Source organism: Leptonychotes weddellii, chromosome X, assembly GCF_054177405.1.
Source record: "Leptonychotes weddellii isolate Sample4059 chromosome X, ASM5417740v2, whole genome shotgun sequence".
NCBI lineage: Eukaryota > Metazoa > Chordata > Mammalia > Carnivora > Phocidae > Leptonychotes > Leptonychotes weddellii.
This window is the reverse complement of record NC_138385.1, coordinates 74,648,270-74,667,606: the sequence shown is the minus strand read 5'-3', so window position 1 is coordinate 74,667,606 and position 19,337 is coordinate 74,648,270. Positions and strand designations below refer to the sequence as shown.

General features: G+C 39.0%; 1 protein-coding gene across 1 annotated transcript in view; it reads right to left on the bottom strand.

Moving 5' to 3' along the window:
* CASK (calcium/calmodulin dependent serine protein kinase) overlaps nucleotides 1-19,337 on the bottom strand; it is a 327,853-nt gene that overhangs the window by 95,284 nt on the left and 213,232 nt on the right. The window contains 1 exon segment of the mRNA XM_081808983.1: nucleotides 6,170-6,253. Within this exon segment, the coding sequence (XP_081665109.1) occupies nucleotides 6,170-6,253 (84 nt within the window).

Below are 19,337 nucleotides of genomic sequence, written 5' to 3'. Positions count from 1 at the left end.
AACCATGAGAGACGATGGACTCTGAAAAACAAACTGAGGGTTCTAGAGGGGAGGGGGGTGGGAGGATGGGTTGGCCTGGTGGTGGGTATTGAGGAGGGCACGTTCTGCATGGAGCACTGGGTGTTATGCACGAACAATGAATCATGGAACACTTCATCTAGAACTAATGATGTAATGTATGGGGATTAACATAAGAATACAAAAAAATAAAATAAAAAACAAACAAACAAAAAAAAAGAAGTGTGTGATAATTCAAATCACATGCAGGATTCCATTAACTTTTTTTTAAATCTACATGTGAAAGATGGTCTGAAAATGATGTTCAACGCTAACTGTTCAAATAATTTTCTCATTAGGGATTTATCATCTCCTGTAGCCTGTCGAGAGGTTAAATGCCAAAATGAATGTACAAATATGGAAAGAAACACTTTCTGATTGTTGAGTATCGATATTACTGTAATGAATAATGAGCCATAATCTTGAAATTTCATCAAAGTAAAATGAGTATTGTTTTATATTCTGGCATAAAAAAGTTCCACAAAACTTTCAGAATGAGAAAAAGGTTCAACCTCAAAAGTAAAACTCACCACCAAAAATACATAAAAATTTATTCCAACAGGCATAAGCCTTTTGGAGGGCAAGTTATTTCTAGAGATCAAAAGTCTTCAGTACATGTATATACTTTGATGCCAACAATTCCACTAGCACAGAACTTACCCTAAGAATATAATCACAGATATACAAAGGTTTATTAATGATAACAGACAATCCAATAGTATTTATGGCTGTGGAAAACTGGAAGTGACCTCTGTGTCCAATAACTGGTTAATTAAGTTATGCTATATATAATATGATAGAATTTTTTAGAACCATTACAGTTTGTGCTTAAGAGTAAGGATTCTCAATAAGGTGGACATAGCACAATCAACCATGAGGCTTTTTCAATAAACCACATGCCCCTCCAACCTCTAGCATAACCAGGGCTGAGGGAGGGATGGTCCCTTGGGTGAGCTGGGTGCTGCAGTGAGCCACTGTTACTATGGGAATGTGTCATATCTCTTAAGTGTACTGAAGAGGCAACCAGTATGTAAGAAGAGTATTTTGTTATATGATCTAAAAAAAAGTGGGCTATGTGAAATTTACATAAAATTAACCATTTTAAAGTGTACAATTCAACGGCATTCAGTACATTCACAATATTGTGCAGCCACCATTTCTGTTTAGTTCCAAAACATCATCACCTCCCCCCACCCCCAAATCCCCATACCCACTAAGCAGTCACTGCCCAGCACCTGGCAATCACCAGTATACCTTCAGTCTCTATGGATTTACAGATATCAATACCTATTCTAGATATTGCAAATAAATGGAATCATCCAATATGTGGACTTTTATGTCTCTTTTTGCACATGGTATATCCAACTGTCCCAGCACCATTTGTTGAGAAGACTACTCCTTCCCCCACTGAATTGCCTTGGCACTTCTATTGAAATCAACTGACCATAAATATAAGGGTTTATCCCTGAACTCTCAGTTCTGTCCACTGATGTACATGTCTGCCCCGGCCCCATACTAGTACCAGAATCCTGATAACTGTAGCTTTATAGTTGTTAGTGCAAAGTATGAGTCCTCCAACTTGGTCCTTTTTTCAAGATTATTTTCTCTATTCTGGTCCTTTGCATCTCCATATGAATTTTTAGGATCAATCTGTCAATTTCTGCTTAAGAGATTGTGTTGAATCTATAGATCAACTTGGGAAACACTGTCATCTTAACAATACTGAATCTTCCAATTCATGAACACTAAATGTCTCTCCATTAATTTAGCTTTTCAATTTCTCTCAGCAATATAAGTTTACAGGTCTTGCACCTCTTTTGTCAAATTTATACTTAAGCATTTAATTCTTTTTGATGCTGCTGTGAATGGAATTGTTTCTTAATTTTAAGATTATTCATTGCTCATATATAGAAATACAACTCAATTTTGTATACTGATCTTGTATCCTGTGACCTTGCTGGACTTCTTTGTTATTCCTTTCTTTTTTCTTTTTTAAAGATTTTATTTATTTTAGAGAGAGAGTACAAGCAGGGGGAGGAGGAACAGAGGGAGAGGGAGATATTCTCCAGCAGACTCCACACTGAGTACACAGCCTGATATGGGGCTTGATCCCAGGGGCCCGATATCATGACCTGAGCCAAAACCAAGAGCTGGACACTTAACCGACTAGCCACTCAGGCAGCCCTGTTTGTTATTTCTATTAGTTTTTTGTGGATTTCTTAAGATTTTCCACATACAGGATCATGTCATCTGTAAACAATGACAGTTTTACTTTCTTTCCAATCTGGTTATCTTTTATTTTGTTTTATTTCCCGATTGTACTAGAGCCTGAGAATTTGTATTTTTTAATAGGTTCCAAGGTGATACTGATGCTGCTGGTCCGGGGACCACACCTGGAGAACCACTGCTTTAAAGAATGTGTATCTCATAATGGAAATGACACTTGAGGCGAGTAATGGAAGAGAAGTAAATATTACAATATACTACAAGTGTAAGATCTTCTCTACATACTGTGAGGAAAAATGATAATCAAAGAATAGTCTAAGCATAATTACTTTGGAAGAAATACATAAACAGAGATTATCCAGTGAGATTTTTGGTGTTCTACACATTGTTTGTATGTATGTACGTACATATATATGTACTTATTTATTTATTGATTGATTGGATTGTAAACTCTGTGTCCAATGTGGAGCTTAAACTCACGACCCTGACCAAGATTAGGAGTTGCATGCTCCACTGACTGAGCCAGCCAGGCGCCCCATCTATATATTTTAAAAAGCTTTAAAAAACTTTAAAATGTTAATGTCAATGACTAGAGAAAAGCTAAAATGGTATGGAGTGTCCATTTTGGAATTACAGTTATTCATAAACAGAGTACCAAGTCAAAGGTATTAACATTAAAATCATAATAAAACAGGGGTGACTGGGTAGCTCAGTCAGTTAAGTGACCAACTCTTGATTTCTGCTCAGGTCATAATCTCAGGGTTGTGAGATTGAACCCCGAGTTGGGTTCCGCACCGGGTGTGGAGTCTGCTTGAGATTCTCTCTTTCCCTCTTCCCCTCCCCCTGAATGCACTCTCTCTCTCAAATAAATAAATCTTTAAAAAAAATCATAATAAAACAGTAACAACAATGGTAAGGTTAATAACGAATAAGTGTATGGAACACTTATGACAGCCACATACTGTTCTAACTGCTACATTAATTCATTGAATTCTTACAGCCCTATGAGTTAGCTATTATCGTTATCCCCATCTTGTAGCTAAGGAAACTGAGGCACAGAGAATTTATTTATTTAAAAGATTTTATTCATTTATTTGAGAGAGAGAGAGCGTGCGCACGCATGCCCAGGAGCAAGGGGGAGGAGCAGAGGGAAAGGGACAAGGAGCCTTGAGCTGAGTGTGGAGCCCAAAGTGGGGCTCGATCTCACAACCCCAAGATCATGACCTGAGCCAAAATCAAGAGTTAGATGTTCAACTGACTGAGCCACACAGGTGCTCTGAGGCACAGCGAATTTAAATGACTTGCTCAAGGTCGTACATCTAGGAAGTGTCAGAGCCACGATTCCCCCAAGGCAATGTAGCTCTAGAGCCCACTCTTTCCCATAATGCTGTACTCCTTCTGTTTCTTCTTGCCACAGACGATAAAAATTTCCTTCCTCTAAGTAATAAAAGCAATTTTCTACTGCTTTCTGTGAACTTCCCTTTTAATCATTTCAAAGGGAGTCATAAAAATTAGCTTTTTGTGCAACATTTGAGGAGGTTAAAAACAGTGTCTGGGTAGAAGGATGGGTACCTAGCTGTTCACTTGAAAAAAAGGTGTGTGGTGGGTTCTGAAAGCTAGCAAAGTTGCAATCTCTGTTCTAGAAGCTCACAGAAGAGGAAGAATGAGGATAATGAGTTCCTTGAGGAGGGTAGGCATAACATGTTTTAGCCAGGGTGGCTGAATCACACAAAGGAATAAAGCCTTACCAGAAGCTGAAAAAAAATCTCAATGACAACCCTGCTGATGTTCCTAATTCTAGGTTGTTTGGTGGGTCTTGAAACTTTAAATAGCTCTGCAAAGGGATGTGGTAAGTTCATATGACCCCTCTCTGCTGGAACAGCTTTGCCCTGTCCAAATGAATCTTAGTCACCGCTGTGGCTATTTTAGGCCCGAGTCTGATTTTGTGGCACTGGGAGAACTACAGCATGGGTTTCTTGTGATAGGACAAACCTGAGCCCTATGGTAAAAGGCCTGTACTTGGGCAATGAAAGGTTCAGCCCCAGACAGGGCAATGTCGCAAAGGCCAAAGCAGTAGTAGAGTTAAAAAGGCTAGGGAAGAGTTGAGAAAAAAAAAAGCATAATTCATGGTTTCTTTGGGGAGGAAATGAACTTCAAAAACAGCTGACCAAATTTCACTTTGGATAGTAAGATTTTTTTTCTCTCTTGTAGCCTATATTGGTTCAGGTGTATATCAAAGATGGGGAAACTTCTTTGGGCACCATCCTGATAATGGCATGTCATTAATAATTATTTTTGCCAAGGACTTTTAAAGCAAACAGAGAAGAGCCAGTTTGAATCCCTGACTGCAAATACAATTAGGGCAGAGGCTTAACTGCGAATCATCATCACCAACAATGACATGTTGCAATTTCCCTTGCTGTAAAGTAGCACAGTCCAATAGGACTTTTTACAATGATGGAAATGTCCTATATCTGTGTGGTCTGATTCGGTAGCCACATTTGGTTACTGAGCACTTGAAATGTGCTAGTGTGACTGGGGAACTAATCTTTTAGTTTTATTTAATTTTCACTGATTTAAATTTAAATAGCTACACGAGGCTACCAGCTATCGCGATCGACAGTTCAGCTCTATAGCATAATATTGTGGCCTAGTTTCCCCCAAATTCATATAAACGTTCTTCTAAATCTAGACTTGTATACAATTATTCATATATTTCAGGGTTGAATAGTGAATGGTATTGTGATTTATGACATATCTGAAAACTACGAAGTTTATAGTTGGCAGGAGTCACGGGCTAAGGAGGACTACTAACCAATCAACCACTTAGAGGAGAGAGTTAAAAATTATTATGGTAATAAAAAATAATTCAAATATAAGTTAATTTTAAGACCACAATATGAGTTTCCTCTGTTGGGAAGAGCAGGGGGAAAGGCAAATGCTGTCGCATAAAATTTTTGAATAGTGCTGGAGTGCCTGGGTGGCTCAGTTGGTTAAGCGTCCGACTCATGGTTTTGGCTCAGGTCATGATCTCAGGGTTGTGGGATCGAGCCCTGTGTTGGGCTCCAAGCTCAGCGTGGAGTCTGCTTGAGATTCCCTCTCCCTCTGCCCCTGCCTTCTCTCTTTCTCTCTCAAATAAATAAATAAATAAATAAATAAATAAATAAATAAATTTATTTTTTGAATAGTGCTAAAAGACTCCATTATTCTTGTTTTGTGTTTTTTTCAAAACCTTTTAAAATCAAATGGGCTCTCCATATGGATAATCATATTTTTTTTGGTGAGGTAGAGGATAAGAGAGTGGTAAAAGGAGAAAGGTACCTAGAAGAATAAAAAAAAGGTGAGAAAGGTAATTTGAAAATATTTTCTAGTAGACCAAGGTAGTGGGGATTTTTACTACTTTGTGATGGTTGTCCAATTCTAATCCAGTATTGTTTCCATTGAGCTGAACTCACATTTTGTCAAAATATTTGAGAAAATGGAGATGCCTGGGTGGCTCAGTAGGTTAAGTGTCTGCCTTCAGCTTGGGTTGTGATCCCAGGGTCCTGGGATCGAGTCCCACATTGGGCTCCCTGCCCGTCGGGGAGCCTGCTTCTCCCTCTCCCTCCTCTGCTTGTGCTCTTTCTCGCTCAAATAAATAAATAAATAATAAATAAATAAATAAATAAATAAATACTTAAAAAAATTAGAAAAAGTAATTATATCTCTGCTATGAATTTTCAGGATAATACAAATCTAAAATGTGATTAATCTTCCATTTATTATAACCTCTTGTTTAGATTCACACTTAGATATTACCTTAAATGATTTAAAAACCAAAATCTTATTAAGTTTCAGAAGTGAGAATTTAGCTGTAAGAAAGCTTTTTGCTGATTTCTTTAATTACCTTTAGTTTCCTCCTTGCATTGAATTTCCTCAGTTGCTCTACTGTTTCTGGAAGATGAATCTTGTAGGCATAACGATCCCGCTCCTATAAAAGAAGAAAGATAATGAACATATGTAGCCATTTAAAAAAGTGAAGAAACTTAATCGAAAACAAAGAATAAAGCCCAAATTTCTTAAATATGAAACTTAGATTGAATTCTAGAATACTGGAGATTTTATTCCATGATACTGGTAAACATTTTCAAATGAAGGCTATTAAGGTCAAAAGTGATAGCAAAATAATCTTTTCAGCAATAATAAAGGCTAAAATAATGGGTTATATAATTTTCAGGTATGGCTATATGGCTAAGATAATTAACCATAATTATGAAAGTATGAAGTTACCTTTGATATGATCTTGTCAGGTAAAATGAGCATGTGAAAAATTAACTCCACAAATGATTGAGCATTTGGAGTCATCTGGAATAACTGGATTTTTAAAAAAAATCACAGTATCTTTGAACTAGAACAAACTTTTCAAGGCCATCTAATTCAACCATTTCCCCATGTGGGATCCTCTTCAATCCCTGATGGAGGATTATTCTGTTTGACATTGTCCAGTAGGTGATCATTATTTTACGGCAGCTTATTACAATTTTAAGAAAGTAAAAATGTTCTTACTTAGCCTGGGCCCATACCTGGCTTGTTTGGGCTAGCTCTGTCCTCTGTGACATCACGGAGCAAACATACTACCTCTTCCATGTAATAACCCTTCAGTAGCTAAGAGGGGTATCATGCTTTCACTAAGTCTACTCTCTGTCTCCAGTTGCCTCAACTATTCCTCATGTATATTTTAAACCTCTTGTCAACCCATTTTAAGCCTTTTTTTTTTTTTTTTAAGATTTTATTTATTTATTTGACAGAGAGATAGCGATAGCAGGAACACAAGCACGGGGAGAGGGAGAGGGAGAAGCAGGCTTCCCGCTGAGTAGGAAGCCCGATGTGGGGCTCATGACCTGAGCCGAAGGCAGACGCTTAACGACTGAGCCACCCAGGCGCCCCTCTTGTCATTCTTCTTAACACTCCCTTTAGTTCTACTCTAATTTGTCAATGTATCAGATTTGGGTAAGTATTCATTTCAGAAATATTTCTTGAGAGCCTACTATGTGCCAGGCATTGTTCTATGCACTTGGGATACGTGAGTAAACAAAACCAATGCAGATTCAGGCCCTTGTGTAGCTCATGTTCGAATAGGAGAAGAAAATACAAAAAGGCGAATTATGGAGTATGATGAAAGTGCTATGGAATAAAGCAAAAAGTAAAGCAGAGTAAGAGGGATTGGGTACACTGCAGTTTAAAATAGGATGGTCAAAGTAGGCCCACTTACTGTGAGGACACCCAAAAGTGGTGAGGGAGTGGTCTAGGCAGGGAGAACCACAAATCCAAAGGCCCAAAGTAGGGAGTGCACCTGGAATTTTCAAGAACTAGCAAGGAGACCCATATGTGTGGAGTAAATAGATCAGATCAGAGAGGTGACAAGGCTGGGGTAGGCCATAAAGAGCCTTTTATTCTGAGTGGGAGAGGGAGCCACTGGAGAGTTTTGAGCTGAAGTGACATGATCTGACAACTTTAAAGGAACTCTCGGTTGTGTTGAGAACAGATTAGAAGGGAGCAAGCGTTTAAGAAAAAAAAGGGGGGGCCAGGGAGACCAGTTAGAAGGCAACTGCAGTAATCTGGGAGGGGGGAGATGATGACAGATGAAATCAGATGTAGGGATGCCTGGGTGGCTCAGTCGGTTAAGGCATCTGCCTTCGGCTCAGGTCATGATCCCAGGGTCCTGGGATCCAGCCCCGCATTGGGCTCCCTGCTCAGCGGGGAGCCTGCTTCTCCCTCTGCCTGCTGCTCTCCCTGCTCACGCTCTCTCTCTCTCCCTGACAAATCAGTAAATAAAATCTTAAAAAAAAATCAGATGGAAAAATAAAAAAGGTGAAAAGGAGATAGATTCTGAATATATTTTGTTTTCTGCAGAAAGTTTTACTGAGATAATTAGCATATAACAAACTGCATGTTTAAAATGTATAATTTGATCAGTTTTGATGTATATAAGCATAAAAGCATCACCACGATCAAGATGATGAATATACCCATCACTCTCAGAAGTTTCCCCAGGTCCATTTGTCCTCTCCCTATCAGTCCCCAGGCAGCCACTGTTTCTGTCACTGTAGATTGGTTTGCATTTTCTAGGATTTTATATAAATGGAACCAGACAGTACGTACTCATTTTCCAACTTGTTTCACCCAGCATAAAGGTTTTGAACTTCTTCCATCAAGTTGCGAGTATCAACAGTTCAGTCCTTTTTATTGCTGAGTGGCATTTCACTGTAAGGATATGCCATAATTTGTTTATCCATTCATCTGTTCATTGACCATGGGTTGTTTCCAAATTTTGGCTATTACATAGAAAGCTGCTATGAACATTAACGTACAAGTCTTTGTATGGACATGTATTTCATTTCTCTTAGGTAAATACTTAGGAGTAGACTGGCTGGGTTGTATTATAGGAGTATGTTTAACTTTTTAAGAAACTGCCAACCTGTTTTCCAAAGTATTTTACATTTCTAAAGCAATGTATCACTTCCAGTTGTTCTACATCCTTGCCAATACTTGGTATGGTTAGTCTTTTTGATTTTAGTCATTCTGATACATGTGCGTATAGAGATCTCATTGTGGCATTATGTTGTATTTCTCTGATGACTAATGATGTTGAGCAACTTTGCATGTACTTATTTGCCATCCACGTATCTTCTTTGTAGAAGAAGTGTCTGTTCCAAATATTTTCCCATTTTGAACTGGGTTGTGTGTTTTCTTATTATTGAGTTTTAAGAATTCTTCCCAAATAGGGAAAGGGGATTGATAGGTACAAACTCCTAGTTATAAAATAAATAAGACACAGGGATGTAATGTACAGCAAAGGGAATACAGTTAATAATATTGTAACAATTCTGTACAGTGACAGATGATAGCTAGGTTTTATTATGGTGGTCACTTCATAATGTATATAAATGTTGAATCATTATGTTGTACACCTGAAACTGATATAATATGTTAACTACAGTTCAAAAGAAGAGATTCTTTATGTGATCTAAATATGTAAGTCCTTTATCAGATACTCCCACAGTTCATAGCTTTTCATTTTCTTACAGTGTCTTTCCAAGAACAGAAGTTCTTAATTCTGAATATATTTTGGAGGTGGAGAGTACAGGATTTTCTGAGAGATTGATGTGGGGTGTGAGAGAAAGAGAGGAGTCAAAGACCACACCAAGTTTTTCAGTGTGAGCAACTAGGAATCTGACACCAACAGAGATGGGGAAGAGATCAGGACTGTAGCTTTGACTAGATGGAGATTCAAGTAGGTACTTGGACATACAAGCCTGGAGTGCAGGAGAGAAATCTGGGCTGGAAATGAATTTTTGGAGGGTCATAAACATTTAGAAGGTATTAAGTTGGCATTTAACTCTGTCCCAGCCACTGAATTTGGGACTTTCACAGGCATTATCCCATTTCTTCTCCTTTTTTTTTTTTAATTAAAAAGATTTACTTATTTTAGAGACAGAGCATGCAAGAGCAGGGGGAGGGGCAGAGGGAGAGAGAGAATCTCCAGTAGACTCTGCTGAGTACGGAGCCTGACTCGGGGCTTGATTTAATCTCGAGACCCTGAGATCATGACCTGACTTGAAATCAAGAGCTGGACGCTTATGCAACTGAGCCACCCAGGTGCCCCTCTCATTTATTCTTTACAACTATATAAGATAGTAGAGATAATTCTACACATTAATTATCTCAAAAGTCATGGCTCAAATGGACATAACTATCATCATCATAGTTAGCATGTATTGAGTGGCTTATTATGTGCCAGGCATTGTTCTAGTGCTTTACATGTTTATGTTACTTACTCTTCACAACAAGGTAGGAACATATCATTATATCCTATTATGCAGCTGGGAAAAAGGAGATGCATTATACCTGATGAAGATGAATTAGTATGAAGTGGGCCTCTTAATTTTCTTAATCTGGATACTATATAACATTTGTAAATTAAGTTCAAGATCACATTATTATTTTATAACTAAAATCCATGTTTGCATGTGAGCCACTTCTAAAATTAATGTTTTGGTATCATGTGCTGACAAAATTTATTTTTGAATTTAAATGTAGAATTTTATAGTCAATCCTGTCAAAATTTCACCTTATTATCATTGAAATTCCTAAGGAATGAATACAAACCCTTTAAAATTTATTTTCTATATTAATGACTAAATGTAACGAGTTCTACTGGAGAGCAAAATTGTATTTTTCTTGAGTGCACATACAATGCTTGATGTCAAAATGACTACAATTTGCACATCTGCCAGATTCTATATGCTAAACATCTTGGAAATGATTTTATTATCTTTAGGGACTTAATCTTTTCCTGCACTAAGCCAGAACAGGTTCACCAATAGAAGACATAAGAATTTATCGAATAATTAACTAGCAGAGACAAGCATAAAATTAGCATTCTATAACAAGCAATAGAATCTTTTAATGGATTGCTGTTACTGTGGAAGATGGGGTACACACGCACGCACGCACGCATGCACACACACACAATGGACTATTACTCAGCCATAAAAAAGAATGAAATCTTGCCATTCACAACAACACAGATGGACCTACAGAGTATCATGCTAAATTAATTCAGACAGAGAAAGGCAAATACCATAGAATTTCACTTATATGTGGAATTGAAAAGACAAAACAGGGGTGCCTGGCTGGCTTAGCTGGTAGAACATGTCTCTCAACCTCAGGGTCATGAGTTCAAGCCCCACATTGGACATGGAGCCTACTTAAAAAAAGAAATAAGACAAAAAAGAAAGACAAAACAAATGAACAAACAAAACCAGAAAAAGAATCATAAATACAGAGAACAAACTGGTAGTTGCCAGAGTGGAGGGTGGTGGTGGGGGAACAGGCAAAAATAGGTGAAGGGGATTAAGAAGTACAAACTTCTAGTTATAAAATAAATAAGTCTTGGGGATGAAAAGTGCAGCATAGGGAATATAGTCAATAATATTATAATTCCTTTGTATGGTGACAGATGGTAACTGCACTTATTGTAGCAAGCACTGCATGATGTACAGAACTGTCGAATCCCTATCCTGTACACCTGAAACTAACAAAACATATGTCAACTAAACTTCAATTTAAAAAATTGTAAAAAAAATTTTAAGTTGTGTTATGCCTGGTGATATTTAACCAACATATACTGAAAAACAAACATCAAAATGGGCTTTGTTTTACTTTTTGAGTAAAACTTGCTTTTGCATTTTGATAGAATAGAGGGGAAAACAAGTAAACCCAGGAAGGTCTTTAACACAAGAAGAAAAAGAACCCAAATGAAAAGGAGCTGTATAATAGAGCAGAAAGACAGTGATTTTGGAGTCAGAAAGACTTTTGTTCAAATTCTGGGTCATTTAGGTACTGGCTCTATGACCTTACATTCTCTCAGCTGTTTTTGAAAACTAATCTTACAGGATTTTTAGTAAGATTAAATGAGATGCTGTATAGGTACATGATCGGCTTTAATGGTGTTATACGAAAACAATGGATCGTGGATCACCACATCAAAAACTAATGATGTACTGTATGGTGACTAACATAACATAATAAAATAAAATAAAATAAAAAAATGATTATTTTTGTTAGTCAACATGTACAAACCTCTGATGTAAAGTAATTTAGGAGTGCTGTAAGTATGTACGTATGCATATATCAACAAACAGCTTACTAAATAAGTTTGGTTGTTTTCTAAATGATAATATTTTTCCTATCACATAAGAAAAAGGTAAAAATAAAATATAGTAAACATTACAGGGGACCAAACCTGTGACCCATTTCTAATTGTCTTTATTTATTCACTGTTTCCAATAAAGGGCGAACCAAGTAACAGCATGTTTTTGAATGAAGAGTCTAAATCTTCTCTGTCTAGTACAGTAGCCACTAGGTAAGACTAAATTTAAATTCATTAAAATTAAATATAATTAAGGGATGCCTGGGTGGCTCAGTTGGTTAAGTGTCTGACTCTTGGTTTCGGCTCAGGCTGTGATCTCATGGGTTGTGAGATCAAGCCCTGAGACAGGCTCTATGCTTAGTGGGGAGTCTGCTTGAGATTCTCTCCCTCTGCCCCTGCCCCCATCTGCATGTGTACTGTCTCTCAAATAAATAAATATATCTTAAAAAAATTTAATATAATTAAAAATTCAGTTCTTCAAGTTGTACTAGACACATTTCAAGCATATGGCTAGTTGCTACCACACTGGACAGTTCAGATATAAAATACTGCCCTCATGACAGAAAGTTCTTATTGGACAATGCTGGTAGGGAGTCTATTACTACTGCTGAATTGAGGTTAAAATCTGTCTGCATTTTGCTTAAACTGATATTGCTTAACATTTTAGGTATATGTAATGGAAAAAATTTCCACTGGTATTAAAAAAAAAAATAGTGTCTTCAGACCCCTTGTAGTCTCTGCAGATAGTACAATGGAGATTGGTTTTCTAGCTAATGCTGAGTGTGAGAGAAAGACAGGGCCTAGGGAAAGTGGCTTGAAAGACATGTGGCATGTCTTTCATGCGCGGGCGCACATGAACAGCGGGAGGGGCAGAGGGAGAGAGAGAGGGAGAGAGAGGAATCTCAAGAGGACTCTCTGCTGAGTGCAGAGCCAGATGTGGGCTCGACTCACAACCCTGAGATCATGACCTGAGCCAAAACCAAGAGTCAGACGCTCAACCGACTGAGCCACCCAGGTGCCCCTGGTGCAGAATTTTAAAGGACTCCCTTTTCAACGGAATAAACACTTCTTTTTCCAAAGCTTAATTTTTTAAAATTTTGATTTTTATTGTTATGCTAATCACTACACATTACATCATTAGTTTTTGATGTAGTGTACCATGATTCAGTTTGTGCATAACACCCAGTGCTCCATGCAGAACGTGCCCTCTTTAATACCCATCACCAGGCTAACCCATCCTCCCACCCCCCTCCCCTCCAGAACCCTCAGTTTGTTTTTCAGAGTCCATTGTCTCTCATGGTTCGTCTCCCCCTCCGATATCCCCCCCTTCATTCTTCCAAAGCTTAATTCTTTAGAGTTCTTGATAACAAAGAAATTACTTGCTTTCCCTTCTAAATCACTGACAGAAGACTCTGAAAGCTGGAGAAGAGGCAGACTAGGGAGGGAATCCCAGGACTTGAGGGGTGATCCTTTGGTGGTATTGCTGGGAATTTTTTTTTTTTTTTTTGCTTCTTAACATATCCTCGCTTGGGTGTGAGAGCAGCCCGCAACTGGGAATCTCCAAGGACAAAGAACACAGATAAATGAGCCCCAAGAAAAGCCTACTCTCTTTAGCCAAGGATGGAGAAGAGGTTGGCTCTGCAGGGCAGAACCCTTTTGACTGCATCCACCCTACTCCAGGGAAACACCATGAAAGAAGCCGACTTCCTCCCCCTCAGAGCCCTTTCCACCCTCCCAGCCCTGCCTGATGCAAACAACAGCGAGGAGGAGGCACTCTACTCCTGAGAGATCAGGAGCAGGATGACAAAGAGAAGAGAGCTGGGGAAGGGGGTCTTACAATCTATGTATGAAGTCCTTGGCACATCCGCAATAAACCCATGTATAAAACCAACCAGGATCAACACAGCAAGAGCTTTAAAATGACACTATGGTATGGAATACCTCCCAGGTTTCAGATTAGCAGTGCACAAGTGGGGTAGACCGGACTAGTACCGCAAAGGCTTTGGAAATGAACTACAGCCCTAAAAGTGGGCCAGGATGTGTGTTCTGAATTTAATCAGGTTAGCTGCCTACTAAAATAGAAGATTTAAATAAGAATCATAGTCTCATAATATAATGATACTAAAAATGTCCAGCATACTATCTAAAATTACTCTTCATGCCAAGAACCAGGAAAATCTCCAACTGAATAAGAAAAGACAACCAACAGATATCAACACAGAGAAGGCACAGATGTTAGACTCATCCAACGGGGATTTTTAAGCAGGTGCTATAAAAATGTTCCTAAAAGCAATTATGAATGGTTAAAAAAATGCTGACATTACCAAGTGCTAACAAGGACACAGAATGACTGGTTCTCTCGTACCCTGCTAGTGGGAAAGAAAAATCGTATAGCCACTCTGGAAAATGATTTGGCAGTTTTTATAAAGTTGAATATATACTTACCATGGGATTAAGCAATCCTACTCACAGGTTTTTACTTTGGAGAAATGAAAATCTGTATATAGATGTTTATAGCAGCCTTGTTTGTATTAGCCAAAAACTGGAAACAACCCAAGTGCTCTTCAAAAGGTGGATGGATAGGGGCGCCTGGGTGGCTCAGTTGGTTAAGCGACTGCCTTCGGCTCAGGTCATGATCCTGGAGTCCCGGGATCGAGTCCCGCATCGGGCTCCCTGCTCGGCGGGGAACCTGCTTCTCTCTCTGACCCTCCCCCATCTCGTGCTCTCTCTCTCTGTCTCATTCTCTCTCTCAAATAAATAAATAAAATCTTTAAAAAAAAAAAAAGGTGGATGGATAAACAAAGTCTTGTACACCCATACAGTGGAGTACTATTCAGTAATAAAAAGGAATGAACTATTGATCTACACAACGACTTGGATGGACCTCAAGGATATTATGCTGAGTAAGAAAACCTAATCTGTGAAGTAATAACAAATATGTAGGTCTCTGACCCCGGTTCCTGACACTGAGCCCTAAAACCCTTTTAATAGGGCTGCTAGGAGAATCTTTTGTTCTAACATTTAGTCTTTGATCCCAGCTCCTGATGCAGAGCTCCTAAAACCCTTGTAATTTCCTAAGTGATAAGAGCACTAGGAGCATCTTCTGTTCTAATATTTGGTCTTTGACTCTAGTTCCTGACAGAGTTCCTAAAACGCTTGGCATTACCTGAGTGACAGCAGTGTCTGTTTTAATGAGGTGATTCTTGGTGGGCTCCTGGATGGGGGCTGGTCACCAGAAAGACCAAGTCATGATTACAAGGTTGGAATGTTCAGCCCACCCTCCCATTTTCTAGAGAGGGGAGAGGGGCTGGAAATAGAGTTAATGATCAATGCATGCCTACGTGATGAAGCCTCTGCAAAATTTCCCAAAGTATGGGGTTTGGAGAGCTTCTGGGTTGATGAACACATGTACATGTTGGGAGCGTGGTGTACCCCATCTTCCATGGGAACAGAAACTTCTGCGCTTGGGACCCTTCTAGACCTTCCTCTATGTATCTCTTCATCTGTATCCTTTACCATACTCTTTATCATAAAATAAACTGGTACACATAAGTGCTTCCCTCAGTTCTGTGAGCTGTTCTAGCAAACAATCAAACCCAAGGTTGGGGTGGGTTGGGTTATGGGAACCTCTAATTTGTAGCCAAGTTGGACAGAAGTCGTGGGTAACCTGGGGACCCACTACTTGCGATTGGCATCTGAAGTGGGGGACAGTCTTGTGGGGCCAAGCCCTTAACCTGTGGGGTCTGCATTAATTTCAGTTAGTGTCAGAACTGAATTAAAATGTAGGACACCCAGCTGGTGTCAAGAGAATTGCTTGGTGTAGGGAAAAAACCCAGACACACCTGGTGTCAGAAGTGCTGTTGAGTGTGGTAGCTGTGTGAGAGGAAAAGAGAAACACCCTGGAGATGTCAGTTTCTCCTAAACAGTTACATTCTGTATAATCCCATTTATATAATACTCTCAAAAGGACAAGAATTATAGTGATGGAGAATGGATCAGTGGTTCAGGGGTTAGGGTTAGAGGGAGGATGTGATTATTAAGGAGTAGCATGAGGGGTGACAGAGCACTTCTATATCCTGATTATGGTGCTTATACACTTCCATACATGTGATAAAATTTCCTAGAAACACACACACACACACACACACAAACTGGTGAAAATTGAATAAGGCCTCAGTTAAGTGTTCCAACGTTAATTTCCTAGTTATAGTCATATAACATATCATCACTGGGGGAAAGAATTGTGAAATGTACATGGGAATTTTGTACTGTTTTTGCCATTTCTTTTTCTAAATTTTTTGAAGATTTTATTTTTTATTTTTTAAGATTTTATTTGTAAGCAATCTCTACACCCAACATGGGGCTCGAACCCACAACCCTGAGATCAAGTGTTGCATGCTCTACTGACTGAGCCGGCCAGGTGCTCCTGTTCTGCCACTTCTCTGTGAGTCTAAAATTATTTCAAAATAAAAAGTTTACAAGAAATCACTTCCACTCTACATGTGTGACTCTCCTGGGGGCTTCCTAATTCCAAATACCTCGAATCACTCACTGAGCCTCATCAGTTTTCCTTCCTTAAAATCTCAGTCTGTTTCTTTCCCACTTCCACCTTTACTCCCTGGGTGCAGGCCCCTGTTACCTCCTGACTGGACAGCCATAGCTTTTATCAGCTGTCTTTGCCCCCAGCGCTTGCACCCCCAACAGGCAACCTACTTGCACACAGAGTCCAAAGGAATTGTATGAGCTTTACTGCTTGTACTGTATCATCACTCAAAAGCTTGCAGTAGCTTTTTACCATCTACACCCTAATATCTAAAGTCCTTAATTTGGCATTCTGGACTATAGGTATTCTTCCCTCAAACCAGAATTTCCAGTCTATTACTGCACGATCCTTCAAAGAGCTGACATTTGTACTATACTAGTTTGCTTCCTGTTCCTACCCCCACATGCCCTGAACACTTGGTGATGCTTTGCCTATGCTCCCCTGGACCTCTCTGGAGCTCCAGATGACCGTGAGCTGGGCCCATACTTCTGTATTCATGTGATGCTTCTCCTCTGTGACTTCTTTGAGCTTGTTTCTGGGTGTTTATGTTGTATTAGTATCATCTGAAAACCCGTTTCACAGCCTGACTATGCCTTTCTCTCTTTGGTGTGACAGATTTTTCCAAAATTCAAATTGACTAGCCGGATAGCAACACTCTTTTCATGATTTATTCTAGTCAGTGTACGTTAGGGTCTACATATGAAGGCTACAGAGTGTGAAAAGAGCTCAGTCATCTATAAGGAAAGTACAATTTTAGTTGGTCCTATTTTTGCTGGAATGAATATTCATAGCAAACACCACTAATTTAGATAAAGGCGTTAAACATAGTATAATTTAACAATCATAAGACATTCACATATTACTTGGTCTATTTACTCAAATTCTTTTTTGATATGACATGATTGAATAGGACATTTTCTTGTGGTTTTACCAAAGAAATAAATCTTTTTTTTTTTTTTGACACCTAGTCATGGTATTATGACTTTGGGCACTCTTCACTACAAGGACGTTCACCATCTTATTTCTTCACTTTGCAGTTATGCAGGAGTTTTTCATATATAAACTATAGCTTAAATTTAGTCTTTACAAAATTAACACCAATTACATCCACAGCAATGATTCATGAGTATACATGGACAAGTATTTAACTATAAGAAGCCTGTTTGCAACAGTTAGATAACATTCTTATGGAATTCTTCCATCTCCAGATGGCACCTAAGCAGTGAAGGTAAATTGTAGTTCAGACATGGCACATGATTCTGAGCTCAAATAGCCTTCTGGAACTTCTTCATTTAAGTTACTGACATTTTCTGTCTGTTATCTTTCTGATGCCAGAAATCTATTATGTATTAAGCTCAGATTATTTAGAACGAGAACTACAATCACTGCAGGGAGAAGGGTTTCCAAAAATAAATGTTAATCAGGATATGCATGGTAATGAGAGCCAAATTTTCTAAAGGGTCTTAAAAATGACTAATATGGCTGCCATTTTCATTGTCCTTTGGCATTTAAACTAGCTTCTAATGAACAAAAGATCCCCATTATGGAGAAACTGAGACAGGCAAAGGAGAAATAGGAGTCCCCCCTACACTGGTCATTTCTGGGAGAAAAAAATACTAAGAATGTATCTAAGAATTGCTTACCTACTCTTTTCTGGGGGAAATCAGGAATAACTAGAACCAAATATTTTAAGCCAAGAATAATTAGAGCTGTGTATCGGAGGGTTGAATGCAGATTTGATAAGTAATATTCTTTTTTTTAAAAGATTTATTTATTTGAGAGAGAGGGAGGGAGGGAGGGGCAGAGGGAGAGGGAGAGAGAGTCTTGAGGAGACTCCACACTGTCCCACAAGCTCAGAGTCCGACGTGGGGCTTGATCTCACGACCCTGAGACCAGGACTGAGCCGAAACCAAGAGCTGGATGCTTAACCTACTACACCACCCAGGCGCCCTGATAAGTAAAATTCTTGACATAGACTCAGGATCCACTGGAATCTCAAAACTGTTCTCTAATATCATCATCCATGTCATTGCCACTAACATACATTATTAATCTACATTTTAATATATCTTATTTTTGCATAATTTCTAGGGAAGTAGCATGGTGTAATACAATGAACATTCATTTGTTTATTCATTAAATAGTAACTAGTATTTATTGAGCACCTACTATATGCCAGATACTTTCTAGAGTGCTGGACGGAAGTGAACTGACAGCCCCAAATTCCCACTGTTCTGCAGCTTGTATTTTAGAGGGTAAATAGACTACAAACAAGTAAAATATAGGTTATGTCTTATGGTGACAAATGCTATGGAGAAAACTAAGGCAGGAAAGGGGGACTGGGAATACTGATGGCAGGGGGCATTCCTTCTCCCTAATTTTATTTATTTTTTTTAAAGATTTTATTTATCTATTTGACAGAGAGAGACACAGTGGGAGAGGGAACACAAGCAGGGGGAGTGGGAGAGGGAGAAGCAGGCTTCCCGCTGAGCAGGGAGCCCGATGCGGGGCTCGATCCCAGGAGCCTGGGATCATGACCTGAGCCGAAGGCAGATGCTTAACAACTGAGCCACCCAGGTGCCCCTCCTTCTCCCTAATTTTAAACTGAGTGGACAGGAAAGCTCTTACTAAGAAGCTGACAGTTAAGCAAAGATCTGAAGGTGGTGAAGGAAGAAGCCATGACTATACCTGGAGAAGAGTGTTCTAGGCAAAGAGCATGACGAACACAGAGGCACTGAAGCCAGAATGTGCCTGCTGTCTGAGGAACCACAGTGAGGCCAATATGTGGGGAACAGACTAAGAGGAGAGTAGTAGGGG